The sequence below is a fragment of the Arctopsyche grandis genome, chromosome 2 (assembly GCF_051622035.1).
Source record: "Arctopsyche grandis isolate Sample6627 chromosome 2, ASM5162203v2, whole genome shotgun sequence".
NCBI lineage: Eukaryota > Metazoa > Arthropoda > Insecta > Trichoptera > Hydropsychidae > Arctopsyche > Arctopsyche grandis.
This window is the reverse complement of record NC_135356.1, coordinates 38,288,936-38,307,920: the sequence shown is the minus strand read 5'-3', so window position 1 is coordinate 38,307,920 and position 18,985 is coordinate 38,288,936. Positions and strand designations below refer to the sequence as shown.

The following is an 18,985-nucleotide window of genomic DNA, read 5'->3' as shown; positions in this document are numbered from 1 at the left end:
TTATTGAGCCTCGAAAAATCTTATGAATTTATTTATTGAAAAATCAACAGGCCTCAGATGTAGAATAAATATAACAAAAAAACATCTGACCCAATTATAGATTACGTGCAAATTATATTTATGTGCAAATATATCATTAAGATGAAGAATGTATCTTCGAAGATATAGCTCCATATCTCCATGTCTACTGTGCAGCAGGGGGAGTTGCGGGGTTAATTTGAAAACAAGGCCTAGGTGGTGGAGGGTGAGGGAGATCTTCAGTATTGGGTGGCGGCGGGGCCTTTGCAGAATAAATACCAACAGTTGAATCTTGGGATCCGAATCTGGTCTTCGTACATATACCCATCTTTCAGGTTGAGAAGAACACCGCTAAATCTAAAGTAAATACAATAAATAATATTATTATATGTATATATATATATATATATATATAAGTATATTTATTACGAAAGGTGGAGTATGGTAGAAAGGTGGAATATATATAAATAAATTCTAGATGGAAATCATCGATACATAACGTCAAAACATATCCAGGTGCAGATTGCGGATCTGACCATACTTGTTGCTAAATTTCGACTGAAATTGAAAATTATTAAAAGACATCAAAATAAAGCAATTAAACTCACCAATGATGATGTAATTAATTTTGGTAATGTAATCAGAGAAAAAGATGCAGAATTCCAAATAAATCCTAATTTAGATGTAGAAGAGTCTTGGAAAATTTTTAAAGATCTCATAATTCGGTATGCCAGAAAACATCAAACACCGCAAAATGAACATCGTAAGTCTTTCATCTCTGATTCAACTTGGGTTACGATAAAATAACGTAAAAGACTTAAACAAACTGGCTTAACTTTTGACTTTGTGAACAGGGACTATCTGTGGAAAGTTCTACTGGACATGGGAGTCCCCATACATCTTGTAAAAATAATATATAACTTGTATAATGATAACAATGCAGTAGTTCGAATCAATTCGCTAAACTTGACAAATTTTCGAGTACAACGTGCAGTAAGGCAAGGGTGTATATTATCTCCAGACCTATTTAATATATATATGGAGAGTATATAATGCGTAGAGCACTGGATGGTTGGAAGGGTGGAGTGTCCATTGGTGGAAAAAAACTATCCAATCTTCGGTATGCGGATGACACAACGCTCATAGCTTATAATCATGAAGAAATGGCCGAAATGATCCGTCGTGTTGAGACAGAGAGTAATGTGCTTGGCCTCCATATAAACCACCCCAAAACAAAAATTATGATAATTGACCGTCACCAACAGCTGCAAAACAACAACTCAGCTTTAAGCGGTATAGAGCTGGTTGATAATTTTGTCTATTTGGGGTCACTCATATCTATCAACGGGGGCAGCGAATTGGAAATACGGCGCCGGATTACATTAGCAAAATCGGCAATGTCACAACTAACGAAGATTTGGAAGAAAAGAGCCATTACAACTGCTGTCAAAATCCGTCTCGTGAAGAGTCTCGTCTTTTCTGTCTGCCTTTATGGAGTCGAGACGTGGACCATGAAGGCGGCGGTGCCTTCGAGACAGAGAATCGATGCCTTCGAGATGTGGTCCTGGAGATGGCTACTGCGCTTGACTTGGACCGACAAACGCACAAATGTGTCTTTTCTTGAAGAATTAAAAATCAAGGATAGACTGTCAACTATATTGCGGTTGTTCGGCCACATTGCACGAAGAGGTGAGAAGAGCCTGGAGCGGTTGGTTGTGGTTGGTAACGTCGAAGGCAGAAGAAGCAGAGGCAGATCCCCCACATCCCCCTGGACTGACCAAGTATCTGCAGTGACGGGCGCTTCCAAGGTAGCAAGTCTTCGCCTGGCCGAATTAAGAACTCAATGGAAGAAGCTGGTTGACCGGACATCATAGTCACGATCCTCAGTGATGAGGGAACCGACAGCAATATATATAACGGAAGGTATACCAAAGCTACTCACTTTTTAATTTCCTTAGAGACGGACAGTGACTTTGGTAATGAATTGATATGGCAAGTAATACGAAATTTATAGGGAAAAAGTGTCGATTGTTGCAAATTTCACAATATATGTCAAAATATCTACATATGCACTATCGTATTGCTTTGACCTAAAAAATGTACCAAAAATGCATTTTCTCAATATTTTGAATTTCAAAATATGAACTTTGTACAGACACAGTTGACGAATTCGGCTTACGAAATGTGAAAAAGTGCACGCAAACCATATCTACGAAACGATGCACTGACTCACAAGCCTAGATCTAGGGGGTGGCAAACAGGGCATTTGCCAAGGGGTGGCGGATTTAAAGGGGCGACAAATATTGGCATAAAGTAGAAATCTTCAGAGTTCCTGTTTCGCATCCATATAGTCTTCTTCTTTTAGTGCCTTATCCGTTACCGGAAGTTTGCAATCATGTTTCCAATGATGACTTTGTTGACTGCTATCTGGAACAGTGTAGTGGTATTTTGGTTGAACCACTGCCTCAGGTTTTTCAGCCAGGACGACCTTCTTCTTCCCGTGTTCCAGATAGCAGTAAACAGAGTAATCATTGGAAACATGATTGCAAACTTCCGGTAACGGATAAGGCACTAAAAGAAGAAGACTATATGGATGCAAAACGGGTATTGTGAAGATTTCTTCTTTATGCCAATATTTGTCGCCCCTTTAAATCCGCCTACCCCGGGCAAATGCCCAGTTTGCCACCCCCTAGATCTAGGCTTGTGAGTCAGTGCATCGTTTCGTAAATACAGTTTGCGTGCACTTTTTCACATTTCGTAAGCCGAATTCGTCAACTGTGTTTGTACAAAGTTCATATTTTGAAATTCAAAATATTGATAAAATGCATTTTTGGTACATTTTTTAGGTCAAAACAATACGATAGTGCATATGTAGATATTTTGACATAAAATGTTGAAATATGCAACAATCGACATTTTTTCCCTATAAATTTCCTAGTACTTGTCATGTCAATTCATTACCAAAGTCACTGTCCATCTCTGAGGATATCCACAAGTGAGTAGCTTTCTTATACCTTTAGTAATAAATATACTTATATATTTCATATATGTCATTGTATTTACTTTAGATTTGGCAGTGTTCTTCTGTACCTGAAAGATGGGGATATGTAAAAAGACAAGATTTGGAACTGAAGAGTCAATGACCGAGATTATAAGACCACCTCCACTTTCAATCCCACCAACCCCTCTACCACCTATCATTGTGATTGAACCCCCAACGCCAACTCGAACTGTTGCACAGTAGACATGGAGATATGGAGCCTAATGTTCGAAGATACATTCTTTGTTTTCATGATACATTTAATGATATTTGCATTTAAATTTATGAGATTTTTCAAGGCTCAATAAATTTGTGAAAAATTTAAAATATCTATTTTTTAATCAGACCATCCACCTTTTCCATTTTTTTCCATTTCGACACATCTGTACGTGCATGTGTGCATACATATGTATGTACATAATCCCATATACATATGTATGTCCGGTACATAGATAGTAGACATTCGGACACTGAACATATCCAGGGTACCTATTTGAGATAATCAGGTCAACTGACCATATTTGAGATAATCAGATTCTCTTTGTCTATTTTTCAGCATGCTTTTTCAAAGTTGGTTATACTTCGAAATCACAAACGAAAATGAGCTCAAACAAAGTTGGGGTGCGTATTTTAATAACTAAATAGTAAAAAACCCTTATACATATTTATCGATCATGTGTTTTGTTACCAAAAGTTATACGTAGAATTATAAGCAATTCGTTCTTCGTGCCAGTACTCTATATTATATAATAGCGTTATCTATTAATAATATTGTTTTCTGTGGAAACATGTTACTTTTAAAAAAAGTTCATTTCAGGAACCCTTAAAATTCTGTGTAATTCGGATGTGACCAAACATCCGAATTACTTAATATAAATTCTCAGAAATACATCATTTCAAATTTTACTCCCCCATATGTATTTTCAATTGTATGTATTTCAAGTGTTTCAAGGCGCTTAAACTATTGCTATGGAGACAACATACAGCTGGAGAATTTTCACTTTCTTTTACATTGCGAAATACAGTGAAAACTGCATGAGCATTCTGGATAATCTAGTAGGCGAATTCGATTTATAAAAAAAAAATTTTTTCCACTGGTGGAAACAGATTCACCATAACTTGAAATTTGACGGTACCCTGTCCAAATATTTACTATCTACGTATATGAGAGTATGTACACATATGCACACATGCACGTACAGATGTGTCCAAAAAAGTGGAAAAGGTGGATTGTCCATTTAAAAAATAGATCTTTTAAAAAATCACAAATTTATTGAGTCTCGAAAAATCTTATACATTTATGTGCAAATATAGCATTAAAATCCATATCTCCATGTCTACTGTGCAACACTTCGAGTTGGCGTTGGGGGTTCAATCACAATGATAGGTGGTAGAGGGGTTGGTGGGATTGTAAGTGGAGGTGGTCTTATAATCTCGGTCATTGACTCTTCAGTTCCAAATCTTGTCTTTTTACATATCCCCATCTTTCAGGTAGAGAAGAATACTGCCAAATCTAAAGTAAATACAATGAAATATATGAAATATATAAGTATATTTATTACTAAAGGTATAAGAAAGCTACTCACTTGTGGATTTCCTCAGAGATGGACAGTGACTTTGGTAATGAATTGACATGACAAGTACTAGGAAATTTATAGGGAAAAAATGTCGATTGTTGCATATTTCAACATTTTATGTCAAAATATCTACATATGCACTATCGTATTGTTTTGACCTAAAAAATGTACCAAAAATGCATTTTATCAATATTTTGAATTTCAAAATATGAACTTTGTACAAACACAGTTGACGAATTCGGCTTACGAAATGTGAAAAAGTGCACGCAAACTGTATTTACGAAACGATGCACTGACTCACAAGCCTAGATCTAGGGGGTGGCAAACTGGGCATTTGCCCGGGGGTGGCGGATTTAAAGGGGCGACAAATATTGGCATAAAGAAGAAATCCCAACAACTTCAGTCGACCCACAGCAGCAGACCAGTCGACCCACAGCAACAAGCGCCGACACACAGCAGCGGACCAGCCGAACGAGCCAGCAACACACTGCCGCATCCAGAGACCTTCTGAGCATAGCCGAATGCCGAGCCAGCAACACACTGCCATATCCAGAGACCTGCTGAACATAGCCGAATGCCGAGCCAGCAACACACTGCCATATCCAGAGACCTGCTGAACATAGCCGAATGCCGAGCCAGCAACACACTGCCATATCCAGAGACCTGCTGAACATAGCCGAATGCCGAGCCAGCAACACACTGCCATATCCAGAGACCTGCTGAACATAGCCGAATGCCGAGCCAGCAACACACTGCCATATCCAGAGACCTGCTGAACATAGCCGAATGCCGAGCCAGCAACACACTGCCATATCCAGAGACCTGCTGAACATAGCCGAATGCCGAGCCAGCAACACACTGCCATATCCAGAGACCTGCTGAACATAGCCGAATGCCGAGCCAGCAACACACTGCCATATCCAGAGACCTGCTGAACATAGCCGAATGCCGAGCCAGCAACACACTGCCATATCCAGAGACCTGCTGAACATAGCCGAATGCCGAGCCAGCAACACACTGCCATATCCAGAGACCTGCTGAACATAGCCGAATGCCGAGCCAGCAACACACTGCCATATCCAGAGACCTGCTGAACATAGCCGAATGCCGAGCCAGCAACACACTGCCATATCCAGAGACCTGCTGAACATAGCCGAATGCCGAGCCAGCAACACACTGCCATATCCAGAGACCTGCTGAACATAGCCGAATGCCGAGCCAGCAACACACTGCCATATCCAGAGACCTGCTGAACATAGCCGAATGCCGAGCCAGCAACACACTGCCATATCCAGAGACCTGCTGAACATAGCGGAATGCCGAGCCAGCAACACACTGCCATATCAAGAGACCTGCTGAACATAGCCGAATGCCGAGCCAGCAACACACTGCCATATCCAGAGACCTGCTGAACATAGCCGAATGCCGAGCCAGCAACACACTGCCATATCCAGAGACCTGCTGAACATAGCCGAATGCCGAGCCAGCAACACACTGCCATATCCAGAGACCTGCTGAACATAGCCGAATGCCGAGCCAGCAACACACTGCCATATCCAGAGACCTGCTGAACATAGCCGAATGCCGAGCCAGCAACACACTGCCATATCCAGAGACCTGCTGAACATAGCCGAATGCCGAGCCAGCAACACACTGCCATATCCAGAGACCTGCTGAACATAGCCGAATGCCGAGCCAGCAACACACTGCCATATCCAGAGACCTGCTGAACATAGCCGAATGCCGAGCCAGCAACACACTGCCATATCCAGAGACCTGCTGAACATAGCCGAATGCCGAGCCAGCAACACACTGCCATATCCAGAGACCTGCTGAACATAGCCGAATGCCGAGCCAGCAACACACTGCCATATCCAGAGACCTGCTGAACATAGCCGAATGCCGAGCCAGCAACACACTGCCATATCCAGAGACCTGCTGAACATAGCCGAATGCCGAGCCAGCAACACACTGCCATATCCAGAGACCTGCTGAACATAGCCGAATGCCGAGCCAGCAACACACTGCCATATCCAGAGACCTGCTGAACATAGCCGAATGCCGAGCCAGCAACACACTGCCATATCCAGAGACCTGCTGAACATAGCCGAATGCCGAGCCAGCAACACACTGCCATATCCAGAGACCTGCTGAACATAGCCGAATGCCGAGCCAGCAACACACTGCCATATCCAGAGACCTGCTGAACATAGCCGAATGCCGAGCCAGCAACACACTGCCATATCCAGAGACCTGCTGAACATAGCCGAATGCCGAGCCAGCAACACACTGCCATATCCAGAGACCTGCTGAACATAGCCGAATGCCGAGCCAGCAACACACTGCCATATCCAGAGACCTGCTGAACATAGCCGAATGCCGAGCCAGCAACACACTGCCATATCCAGAGACCTGCTGAACATAGCCGAATGCCGAGCCAGCAACACACTGCCATATCCAGAGACCTGCTGAACATAGCCGAATGCCGAGCCAGCAACACACTGCCATATCCAGAGACCTGCTGAACATAGCCGAATGCCGAGCCAGCAACACACTGCCATATCCAGAGACCTGCTGAACATAGCCGAATGCCGAGCCAGCAACACACTGCCATATCCAGAGACCTGCTGAACATAGCCGAATGCCGAGCCAGCAACACACTGCCATATCAAGAGACCTGCTGAACATAGCCGAATGCCGAGCCAGCAACACACTGCCATATCCAGAGACCTGCTGAACATAGCCGAATGCCGAGCCAGCAACACACTGCCATATCCAGAGACCTGCTGAACATAGCCGAATGCCGAGCCAGCAACACACTGCCATATCAAGAGACCTGCTGAACATAGCCGAATGCCGAGCCAGCAACACACTGCCATATCCAGAGACCTGCTGAACATAGCCAAATGCCGAGCCAGCAACACACTGCCATATCCAGAGACCTGCTGAACATAGCCGAATGCCGAGCCAGCAACACACTGCCATATCCAGAGACCTGCTGAACATAGCCGAATGCCGAGCCAGCAACACACTGCCATATCCAGAGACCTGCTGAACATAGCCGAATGCCGAGCCAGCAACACACTGCCATATCCAGAGACCTGCTGAACATAGCCGAATGCCGAGCCAGCAACACACTGCCATATCCAGAGACCTGCTGAACATAGCCGAATGCCGAGCCAGCAACACACTGCCATATCCAGAGACCTGCTGAACATAGCCGAATGCCGAGCCAGCAACACACTGCCATATCCAGAGACCTGCTGAACATAGCCGAATGCCGAGCCAGCAACACACTGCCATATCCAGAGACCTGCTGAACATAGCCGAATGCCGAGCCAGCAACACACTGCCATATCCAGAGACCTGCTGAACATAGCCGAATGCCGAGCCAGCAACACACTGCCATATCCAGAGACCTGCTGAACATAGCCGAATGCCGAGCCAGCAACACACTGCCATATCCAGAGACCTGCTGAACATAGCCGAATGCCGAGCCAGCAACACACTGCCATATCCAGAGACCTGCTGAACATAGCCGAATGCCGAGCCAGCAACACACTGCCATATCCAGAGACCTGCTGAACATAGCCGAATGCCGAGCCAGCAACACACTGCCATATCCAGAGACCTGCTGAACATAGCCGAATGCCGAGCCAGCAACACACTGCCATATCCAGAGACCTGCTGAACATAGCCGAATGCCGAGCCAGCAACACACTGCCATATCCAGAGACCTGCTGAACATAGCCGAATGCCGAGCCAGCAACACACTGCCATATCCAGAGACCTGCTGAACATAGCCGAATGCCGAGCCAGCAACACACTGCCATATCCAGAGACCTGCTGAACATAGCCGAATGCCGAGCCAGCAACACACTGCCATATCCAGAGACCTGCTGAACATAGCCGAATGCCGAGCCAGCAACACACTGCCATATCAAGAGACCTGCTGAACATAGCCGAATGCCGAGCCAGCAACACACTGCCATATCCAGAGACCTGCTGAACATAGCCGAATGCCGAGCCAGCAACACACTGCCATATCCAGAGACCTGCTGAACATAGCCGAATGCCGAGCCAGCAACACACTGCCATATCCAGAGACCTGCTGAACATAGCCGAATGCCGAGCCAGCAACACACTGCCATATCCAGAGACCTGCTGAACATAGCCGAATGCCGAGCCAGCAACACACTGCCATATCCAGAGACCTGCTGAACATAGCCGAATGCCGAGCCAGCAACACACTGCCATATCCAGAGACCTGCTGAACATAGCCGAATGCCGAGCCAGCAACACACTGCCATATCCAGAGACCTGCTGAACATAGCCGAATGCCGAGCCAGCAACACACTGCCATATCCAGAGACCTGCTGAACATAGCCGAATGCCGAGCCAGCAACACACTGCCATATCCAGAGACCTGCTGAACATAGCCGAATGCCGAGCCAGCAACACACTGCCATATCCAGAGACCTGCTGAACATAGCCGAATGCCGAGCCAGCAACACACTGCCATATCCAGAGACCTGCTGAACATAGCCGAATGCCGAGCCAGCAACACACTGCCATATCCAGAGACCTGCTGAACATAGCCGAATGCCGAGCCAGCAACACACTGCCATATCCAGAGACATCTGAACATAGCCGGATCCAGAGCAACGACACATTGCAGATCCAGCGGCCATCACGACACCAAGTCAACAGCCAATAGCCGCTTCAAGAAAACTTCCCCAAATATTCTAATACACTTGTACAATATTTAGGCAAACAATAAAACAACTTTATTCAAACAAACAGCAGTATTAACTACCAAAACACAGACGAACTCGTCTATAATACATGGCGGACTGGTGGTGAAGAACACCTTCACAACTAGATCAGTCCCCATAATTGTGTACCTGCATTGTACTAAAATCGGCGTACTCGAAGACATTTATTTATTTATTTATTTACATACAAATATACCAGGAAGGCTCAACAGGTAAACCCCAAATGCGCCTTCCTGGTCCACATAATTATTACATAGATACATGTAAATCTAAACAATATCTGACATCTATGGTCAGATATTACAAACATCGTATTAATACGATAAATAACTTTCATGTAACAATACGATTTTTTTTATATTCGTTGTCATTGTCTCATTTAACGATCTCCACTATTTTAAAAGATATAGAACGAATTCGTGAAGTCATCCAAGGATTTTAGTCAATCAAATCCACAGCAATAATGTAGCGTGGGAACGTGGGAGAGATTATCCACTGTCTAAGTGCATTCTAGGGTGAACAATAGAAAACCCAGTTTAGGCTAATGGGACTGTGTTAGTGCCCAAACAAAGGATACGCTAGAGTTCTCAGAACTGGGGTGAGTGCGTGCGACTCGCCAGGGTAGACCTACATGCCGAGACAAAAGACACGCCATCAAATCGGGGATGCTATGCTGGGCAACTTGTCCTTTATAAGGAGGTACTCACGGTGGATCAAGTATTCTGGAGAGAGCGGTGGTTACGTGTGGACCTCCTGAATCCCACTTTACGTGTTGAATAAATGTTGTGAAGCGACTTTGGCCTTTCATTTGAATCCTGAACCCACCCCTACGCAAAAATAACAAATACATATGACAATGAACAAAAACAATATGACAATAACTCTGAAAGAAAACCATATTCTAAAAAAAAGACGCATCCAAATACAATAGATTTATTATACAAATATTTTGTTTACAATGACGTTTAAATAATATAATAATAAAAATTCCTCAAATAAATAATATATAACTATAGAATAATACGTACACATATATATGCATTTATAAATATAAAAATTGTCATTATCGTGTATGTATATATGTATATATGTAGATAGATTTGCATATAAATACACAATAAGAGGTCAAAAAATAATTACTATACAATCCTAGCATGCAGGTCTTCGAAAAAGATAATTCACGACATTGTTAAACCGAAAAATACATACATCATTATTATCATTTACAATTGTTTAATGGTTTCAACGCAAAATCCTAATTAGAAACCCCAACTTGTGCAAATTTTACAAACGATAATCTACACGGAGGATAAACAACTTCTAATAGATGTTACATTTGAGAGAAAATGTAATTATCGTAACACAGAATCTGATACGTGGTTCGGATCTAATACACATGTCTATTGTACGAACTAACTGGATATAAAAACAAAAACAATTCTATAAATGCAACACTCTATTCGGTGGTAACGAAATATTTATTTATTACAATAATACAAGAATAACGCCACGTTTGAGACAAACTAGAGTCTGTTCAGATGCGAAACGCAGAATAATTCGAATGCAGATTGGATCCAGACAGTTTTCGGTGCAAAATTAAATAAACCGGATATTGCCACAAATGCTTATTCGATAAGAGTATTATATTAACACTCAAATTCTGCTCCGAATCTCTAAACGCACTACACATATTTTCTTTATATGTACATACATACATATTGAATTAGAAATGAATATTCAAAAGAAAATAATAATATTTTGACCGTAAAGAAAAGGAGCGACCGTTTCTGTTGTACATATTATTTCAATTTAAAAACTGAACATTACATTTCAAAAAATAATCCGGTCAACCTGTCAAATAATGCGTATTTATATTTTTCAAATATTCATTTTTTATAGAAAATTAATTGTGATTCTTATTTCTTAATATCTAAGTAATAATCTCCTATAAATGTATAGTAAAAAACACTAATTAGTTCAAAAGGTTTCATATCAAAAAATTGTGCCTTCTTCACAATGTATACGCACTAGGTTTATCATTAACGTCATTTTACGAATTACATTATTTTTATAATAATAATTAAAATTGAATGTGACTATCAACTTATCGTACACCTTATCGAGAACACTGACTAAGATAAGCTATTGTTATTTGCCCAATATTACAGTTACAATGCGATAAGCTTTAACGCTAAAACTGAAACATCATCGTTATGCACGTAAAGAACAAGGAAAAACTTTTAATTTGCACAAAATATTACACAAATTCATTCGTAAATTAGGAACCCAAAATTGAGATTGTATCGTAATTGAACTGACTAAATAATATACGCACTGAATTGGAAAGCCGTTGCCAAGTCTCGTCAAACTCCATGATGGATTTCCAGCGACTAGTTGAATGGAACCGAGTTTACGGCTGGTTCAAACCGTCATAATGAAATGTTGAATTTACTTTTTGCCCCATTTCAGCTCTAAGAACAAACATATGGCGAATTGGACTCTAGCCTCCAACTGATCGAGCGAAGTTGACAGTAGTTTGAGTCCAATCTGTCGTATGCTTTCGACTAAGAACAGGCCTGGTATTGCAGATGAACCGTCAATGTATCGTCACGCCTCGCACAATATTTTTCTATACAATAAATTTACAAAAAATACAACAAAATGAAATGACACAATTGCCTAAGCATACAATCGCACTTACAAAATAAATATTTATAAAAATCTAATATTTTTTTCTAGTTGTATTTCATTCAAGATATGAGAAAGTTCAGATTTATTCGTGTTCAGTTCTCAGTTCTAATTTTATTTATTTATTCAATACAATGTAAAAATCGCAATATATTGAAAAACTATTTATGAATATTAAGTTACGTTTATCACCGATGAATTTTTATGTCTAAATTAATTTATAATATAATAATAAAAAAACCGATTTCATGTATAAAGTTTACAAAAGCTACAAATATATTTCAGTTCGGCTCTTAGATGAAACTCTTAAATACACGTAATTTTTATATGTAAAGGAAACATTCGCAATGCTGATTTTTATGGCACAACTTAACAATCCGTCGTCCTTTCTCCTTTTTCTTTTCTCTTTTTCCCTTCCACCGTCAACGTAACAAATTCAGATCATTGTTGTCGCATCATTTCAACATACGTACGTGTAAACGTCGACGTTGTTCTTTTTATTATTACTATTCCAAGTGTAAAAAATTATGAAACCGTCATAAGACTCGATACATGTATAATATAATGCGATGGCACCCAAATGCGGTAGAAAAGTGTGTTTTCCGACGAAAATTAACAGTATAAAAAATAAATAGATTTTTATAACAAATCTCACTATAAATATCCTCGATCGAAAATTACAAATCCTAAGAGACTCTCGATTGCTATTCAAAATATCACTCGTACACAACACTTCCTGATCGTATCCTAAATAAATGACGTAGATTTACAAGTAGATTCCTTGCAATAATCGAATTATTGCAAATTATTAAATAAAAAATTAAGGTACAGTCGAGAATAGTCCCACAACGAATATATTCGCTCATTCGTGAATCCGTTGTTTTAATATAATCCACAGACACACAAACTCTTCTCTAAATGTCGCAAACAAGCTCATTTCATATACTTGTTTATACAATATAAACCATACACACAATGAAACTCTTCGAAGCTTGAAACTTTTGCTTCCGTCTCTGGACGGAATTTTTTTTTGGTAGAGAATGAATTAAATTTAACCCTCATCAGTCCTGAGACACAACACTTACATATGTCATTCGTGTTCTTTCTGTTACGTAAAAAAAAATTAAATTCAAATGGAATTGTTCAAGTACATATATTACAAAGATGAGAGAAACTTCATCTGGATCAAAGTGCGTATACTAAAATAAAAAAAGATGAGAATTGAATCATTCTACTATACGAATATCACATTTCGATTATAGTTCTATTTAGCAATATTCGATTTTGAATGAAAATTGTGCCTAAATCTCACTCGTCTGTACGTACACCTTGTTTGAATTCCCACTCCGATGAGTTTCATTGCATTGATGAGATTAAGAATATGCTTCGATTCAGAGCAGAATTGAAAATATATCGTGAGACTATTCCCGAAACCTGTACACGAAATCAAAAATAAAACAAACATACAGAATATATTATCATTACGTTAAAACTTATCAAAAAGTAAAAAATGTGTGCTTTCGCAGGTACATATGTGCTGTTTGTTGTATGCGATGAAGTAATCAAAACAAAGCATGAACATATCGTCGTGAATAACCTCAATTAGATAGGTGGTATTGAACACACTTTTTAAGCCCGATATATTATAGTAAAATATGGCAATGAAAACATACATACAATATGCCTTTGATAAAAATCCCGATGAAAACGTGTCTCGTCATGCAACGATAATACTAAATGAAAATATGCGCGTTAGGATTTTCATAAAAATCGATAATCAATTTGCTGAAAAAGTGTTCATAATAATATACATACATATATAAATGTATTATAAAAGATCACACAAGTCTTTTTGACACTTAACTATCACTGAGCAAGTTATGCAACTTATGCAACATAGTTCACAATGGCCCGATGAAGAAACTCGTATTGCAACTGAAATCATACGAGAAAAATGAAAATTTGTATTTTTTACTACGTATTTTTTTACACATTGACTTGAAACAAGACTCACAAACGTGTCCAAACAACCCATCCTCTGACACCGGAGTTTCCTCGTCACTGTCGATACGTCGACCCGTTTTTCTGTGCGGAGTTGGATCGTTAGAATACTCAAAGCGACAAACATCGACGAGCGATCCGTACCTTGGCTGTGAAAAAAGCACACATTAATTTACACATCGATTGCGTACCTGCAGTGAACTAAAATCGGCGTACTCGAAGACATGGTCACTCCACTCTGTCCGACCAGTTCTATCAACCCTCTGGTAACTTCTGGGACCTGTCCGCTGACGGTCGGCCAGCCGTGGTATTGCAGTTGAGTGACTCTAATTCTATCTTGATTCTAATGAATACAAATCGGCATTTAAGAAATACTGTAATAAATAGGACTGTCAAACTTGAATCTTGAAATATACCTTCGTATTGGTGACTTGGAACTCTCGTCTAGTATAATACGGACAGGATTCGCTAAGTAGGTAAGTGACGTTGATATGATCGTACTGGATTTCATCGTCGTCCCAATATCGAGGACACTTTCCTTCGCCCAACTGTTGGTTAAAAATAAAAATGCATTTTACTATAGATTCCGACTTTGACCCGTATGAAAACATCGCCGACTATCTCACCTCACTCAACATGACGATAGTGCTGATTTCGTGGTCTGAAACCATTCTCCAAAAGTCTGCTATCGTCGACGGTAATGGATCTTGTGCTATAATATACGACTCTGCATTATCGTATCCTATGCAGAGAAATGCTATAATAATAGAAGTGGCTTTAGGCGTTATATTGTTGTCAAGTGAGGAATGTCCACGGAAAATTTCAAATAACTACAGCGATAGCCTCGATGATAAAACTGTACCCGCATTAAGAACACTCAGCAATACGTTACCATCGTAATACAAGATATCATTGACATATTGTCATTCGGTGCCTTTGAATCAAAAACAACAGTTCTTCTTTCGTCCTTGTTATTATTTTGGCTGACAATATTTTCCTTGTCCAATAATTCTGGTTCAATGTGGGTATGCAGGTTGTCATGGACATATTTCCATCTAGTGCCTTTGCATCAAAAACTATGGTCGTCCTTTTGCCTTTTTCATAATTATTAGAATTGACTACCGGTTCCTTAATTAATTTTGTTGAATCAAAAATGGGTACTACAGAAGTCATCGACATATTGCCTTCTAGTTGTTTTTCATCAGCCATTCTTTTACCACTAACAGAAGTAGCAGAGTTGGAAATAGGTGTCAAACAATCAGAATTTAATGATGTCGGCTTCCTACTCTTGTTGCAATCATGTGACTCAACTAAACGTTGCCCGTTTGATTTATTCAATTCAACATTCGGAAGTATGCATGTTATAGACATATTACCATCTGGTTGTTTTGCATCAAAGACAACAGTTCTCCTTCTATTATTAGTATTATTATCTTCAAAGACAAAATTTTCTTTATTCAATAGCTCCATTTCTAATGTCGGTATACAAGATGTCATAGACATATTACCATCCGGTGCTCTTGAATCAAAAACTATAGTTCTTCTTCTATTTTTGATGTTATCGTCTTGAACGACAACATTTTCTTTATGTAATACTTCTATATCTGAATTAGGTATACTACATGTTATCGACATGTTACCATCTGGTGTATTTGAATCAAAAATTACAGTTTGTCTCCTGTTTTTAGTGTTGTCGTCCCGAATGGCAAAATTTTCCTTATTCAATACTTCCATATCTAAATTTGGTATACCACATGTTATAGACATATTTCCGTCTAGTTCCTCCGAACCAAAGACTATAGTTCTTCTTTTATCTTTGCTACAGCTATCAGGATTAGCTACAGTAGCCGGAGCTACACATGTCATGGACATATTACAATCTACATCTTCCGGATTGAAAACTATTGTGGTCCTTCTTTTATTTTTGGAACGAATTTCAAGATCTGCATCAGTTGGTCTAGAAGCAGACGTCGTGCACGTCATAGACATATTTATCTTTGTTTCTTTTGAATGTATCGGCTCTGTTTGTATTCTATCTTTAATAGGATTTTTGGTGTCATCTAAATTAAATTCAATTGAATTGTGAGAATTTTCCAGAATGTTTTGAACATGATAATGATCGTCAGAATTTTTCTTTTGTTTATCTTCGATATCATGTATCATTTGCGAAATTGCTGTCATTATAGATATGTCACATTTAGAAGATCTTCCCGCATTATTTACATTATGACTTGGAACTGTAGAGGTCCTCTTTATTTTTGGCACATCGTTTCTTGCATTTTTGTTTTGCTTACATTCTACATATATCGTTGATCATTTGCGAGAGCGCGGAAGTTATTGATAGATCGCAGCTCTTTTGCATTACGTTTCGAGTCGATGCAATGCTGTTTTCATTCGAGCTGTTTTCATAGTCTTGTTGGATATCGTTTCTAGCGTAACGATCGTTGTAAGCATTCATGTCGTTTTCAACATCGTTGAATTCCTTCGTGTACATCGGAATTTGTATATTTTCTTTATCGTGCATCCATGTTTCTTTTTTATCTCTTACATCGGGATAAACAAAAGTATTCGCCACGATGGGTTTTTGCTTTGTGGATTCATTCGTCATGATTTGAACGGGGATTGAAATAGTTTGCGTGATGGACATGTCGCTGTCGTCGCACACGTCACTTTTAGGCGACTGTTTAGTTACAAGTTTCTCCAATTTATTCTCTCCATCCGTCAAATTGAACGGAGCATCTTTTTTTATTTGAAAATTGATGAGAGCCTCGGTACGGTCGGATAGGAAAGGATTCGTTATGTTGAAACAAGACGCATCGGGAACATTTTCGCTGTTGATTTTCGTCAGACTGTTTATCATAGCGCTGATGTTCACGCACCGATCATCGTCTTCCATATCCTCAGCGGCATTTTGCTCGCCTTGAGACACTCTCTGTTGATTGATGGATGCTTCCAGCTTTTGAATGAGAGATTCGGCTACATCACTAGTTTCGGAAACATCCGGCTTGTTTGGTTCTTCGTAAAAATTGTGCCATATTGTATTTCCATGATCGGTCATTGTGAAGAGCCTGTGAATTGAAATATTTTAAATAAATTAAATTTGTTGACCAGTGAATTTTAAATTTAAAAAAAAATACAAGAACACGGCAACTTGAAAGACTTTTGTGACCTCGATGATGCTTTATATGATGATAATATTTTAATTTGACATCGATTGGTGTCATTGTATTACAATTTTATTTAATTGGCCCCATCCATTGTTGTGAAATGACCCGGTTTATAAAATTGATCCAACTCTTGCAGTTGTGCCTTGCTTTTTCTAGTCCTTCAAAGCAGTAAATAGTTATATTAATTATTTACAGGCATATTATTTTTCTTCAATTGTGTATTTGAATGTATGTATACAGAGCAACTATAAAGCAACCATGTAAAGCCAAGTAAAGTGTGCCGAGCTTGGGTTGAACTTTTTAAACATCATGAAAATTAATTTATTAACTACACGATACCTTCAAAATTTATTTATTATTTTTTATATATTTTCGGTTTATTTATAAAATAATCTTACGCGACTCCTTTTTTACTCGAAAAGCTGACTCGTTTATTTTTATCAAACGTAGTTCCATCATTCTCTGCATCATTTTGTTCCGCATCCAGATCCGATAGTGGATTTCTTGCTTTGGGTGGTTTTAAAATTGAAGAGCGCCGCCGCAATTTTTCTGGTTGCATTTTTCTGAAATGAATTTATTTACATATAAAAAAAAGGGAAATCTCAATTTTTTAACAGGAATAGAATCTTAAACGAGATATGGTCAAAAATATAATTTTGTTCCGGCCAAACCGAACATTTGTTAAGCTAAATTTGAATAGGACAATCACACAATCGATCATTAATGGGTAATATTGATTGCTGACGCTTTGTAATGATAAATTTGAATAAGAGTAACCCGTCAACAGAACTCGTTATTGAATGAATTCGTTATATTAATGATGAATAGAAGTAGACTTACGTAGAAAGCAGTCGCAACGGCCATTCAATGACAAGCGCAACCGCAACCGCAACCGTCGAATTCCAAACGTTTGAACCACACGGCTGCCAACGTGAACGTGACCGCGACCCATGTGTCAACTCAAAGTGTTCGACAAGAATTTTACCAATATTAATGGAAATATGGCATGTTAAAATCGTTGATGCTCATCCACAATACTGATAGAGTGGTAGTTATTCTAGGAATTTAAGAAATATTAAACTCCTCGATAATTCGAAATATGAAATTCGAATAGGGAAAACGCTGCAGTTGTTGGCCATTTGATCTTTAGTACGCGGGACAGGTGTGTTGACCGTGTCCCGGTCTAACAAAACACCGGTTGTGTTTGTAAGAGATATATAACTTGTATAATGATAACAATGCAGTAGTTCGAATCAATTCGCTAAACTCGACAAATTTTCGAGTACAACGTGCAGTAAGGCAAGGGTGTATATTATCTCCAGACCTATTTAATATATGTATATGGAGAGTATATAATGCGTAGAGCACTGGATGGTTGGAAGGGTGGAGTGTCCATTGGTGGAAAAAAACTATCCAATCTTCGGTATGCGGATGACACAACGCTCATAGCTAATAATCATGAAGAAATGGCCGAAATGATCCGTCGTGTTGAGACAGAGAGTAATGTGCTTGGACTCCATATAAACCACCCCAAAACAAAAATTATGATAATTGACCGTCACCAACAGCTGCAAAACAACAACTCAGCTTTAAGCGGTATAGAGCTGGTTGATAATTTTGTCTATTTGGGGTCACTCATATCTATCAACGGGGGGGCAGCGAATTGGAAATACGGCGCCGGATTACATTAGCAAAATCGGCAATGTCACAACTAACGAA

At 39.6% G+C, this 18,985-nt stretch overlaps 2 protein-coding genes across 2 annotated transcripts; both read right to left on the bottom strand.

Moving 5' to 3' along the window:
* Positions 1-12,509: 12,509 nt before the first annotated feature.
* On the bottom strand, positions 12,510-14,963 carry LOC143922588 (tyrosine-protein phosphatase 69D-like). Its single transcript, XM_077445892.1, has 5 exons — positions 14,726-14,963; positions 14,516-14,647; positions 14,291-14,442; positions 14,113-14,248; positions 12,510-14,033 (listed from the first exon to the last, which is right to left on the bottom strand). Exons 1-5 carry the CDS (start codon positions 14,768-14,770, stop codon positions 13,986-13,988), a joined length of 513 nt encoding a protein of 170 aa, XP_077302018.1. The 5' UTR covers positions 14,771-14,963; the 3' UTR covers positions 12,510-13,985.
* A 1,144-nt stretch (positions 14,964-16,107) lies between these two features.
* On the bottom strand, positions 16,108-18,306 carry LOC143922587 (uncharacterized). Its single transcript, XM_077445891.1, has 3 exons — positions 18,107-18,306; positions 17,665-17,829; positions 16,108-17,167 (listed from the first exon to the last, which is right to left on the bottom strand). Exons 2-3 carry the CDS (start codon positions 17,823-17,825, stop codon positions 16,390-16,392), a joined length of 939 nt encoding a protein of 312 aa, XP_077302017.1. The 5' UTR covers positions 17,826-17,829; positions 18,107-18,306; the 3' UTR covers positions 16,108-16,389.
* Between the last annotated feature and the right edge of the window lie 679 nt (positions 18,307-18,985).

Excerpts from the sequence above, each read along its gene's own strand:
- LOC143922588 (XM_077445892.1), bottom strand. The coding sequence starts at position 14,770 with ATGGTTTCAGACCACGAAATCAGCACTATCGTCATGTTGAGTGAG. Across the intron at positions 14,443-14,515 it reads TCCAAGTCACCAATACGAAG|AATCAAGATAGAATTAGAGT; the intron begins GTATATTTCAAG and ends TGTATTCATTAG. Across the intron at positions 14,249-14,290 it reads CCGATTTTAGTTCACTGCAG|CCAAGGTACGGATCGCTCGT; the intron begins GTACGCAATCGA and ends CTTTTTTCACAG.
- LOC143922587 (XM_077445891.1), bottom strand. The coding sequence starts at position 17,825 with ATGCAACCAGAAAAATTGCGGCGGCGCTCTTCAATTTTAAAACCACCC. Across the intron at positions 17,168-17,664 it reads TCGAGTAAAAAAGGAGTCGC|GCTCTTCACAATGACCGATC; the intron begins GTAAGATTATTT and ends TTCAATTCACAG.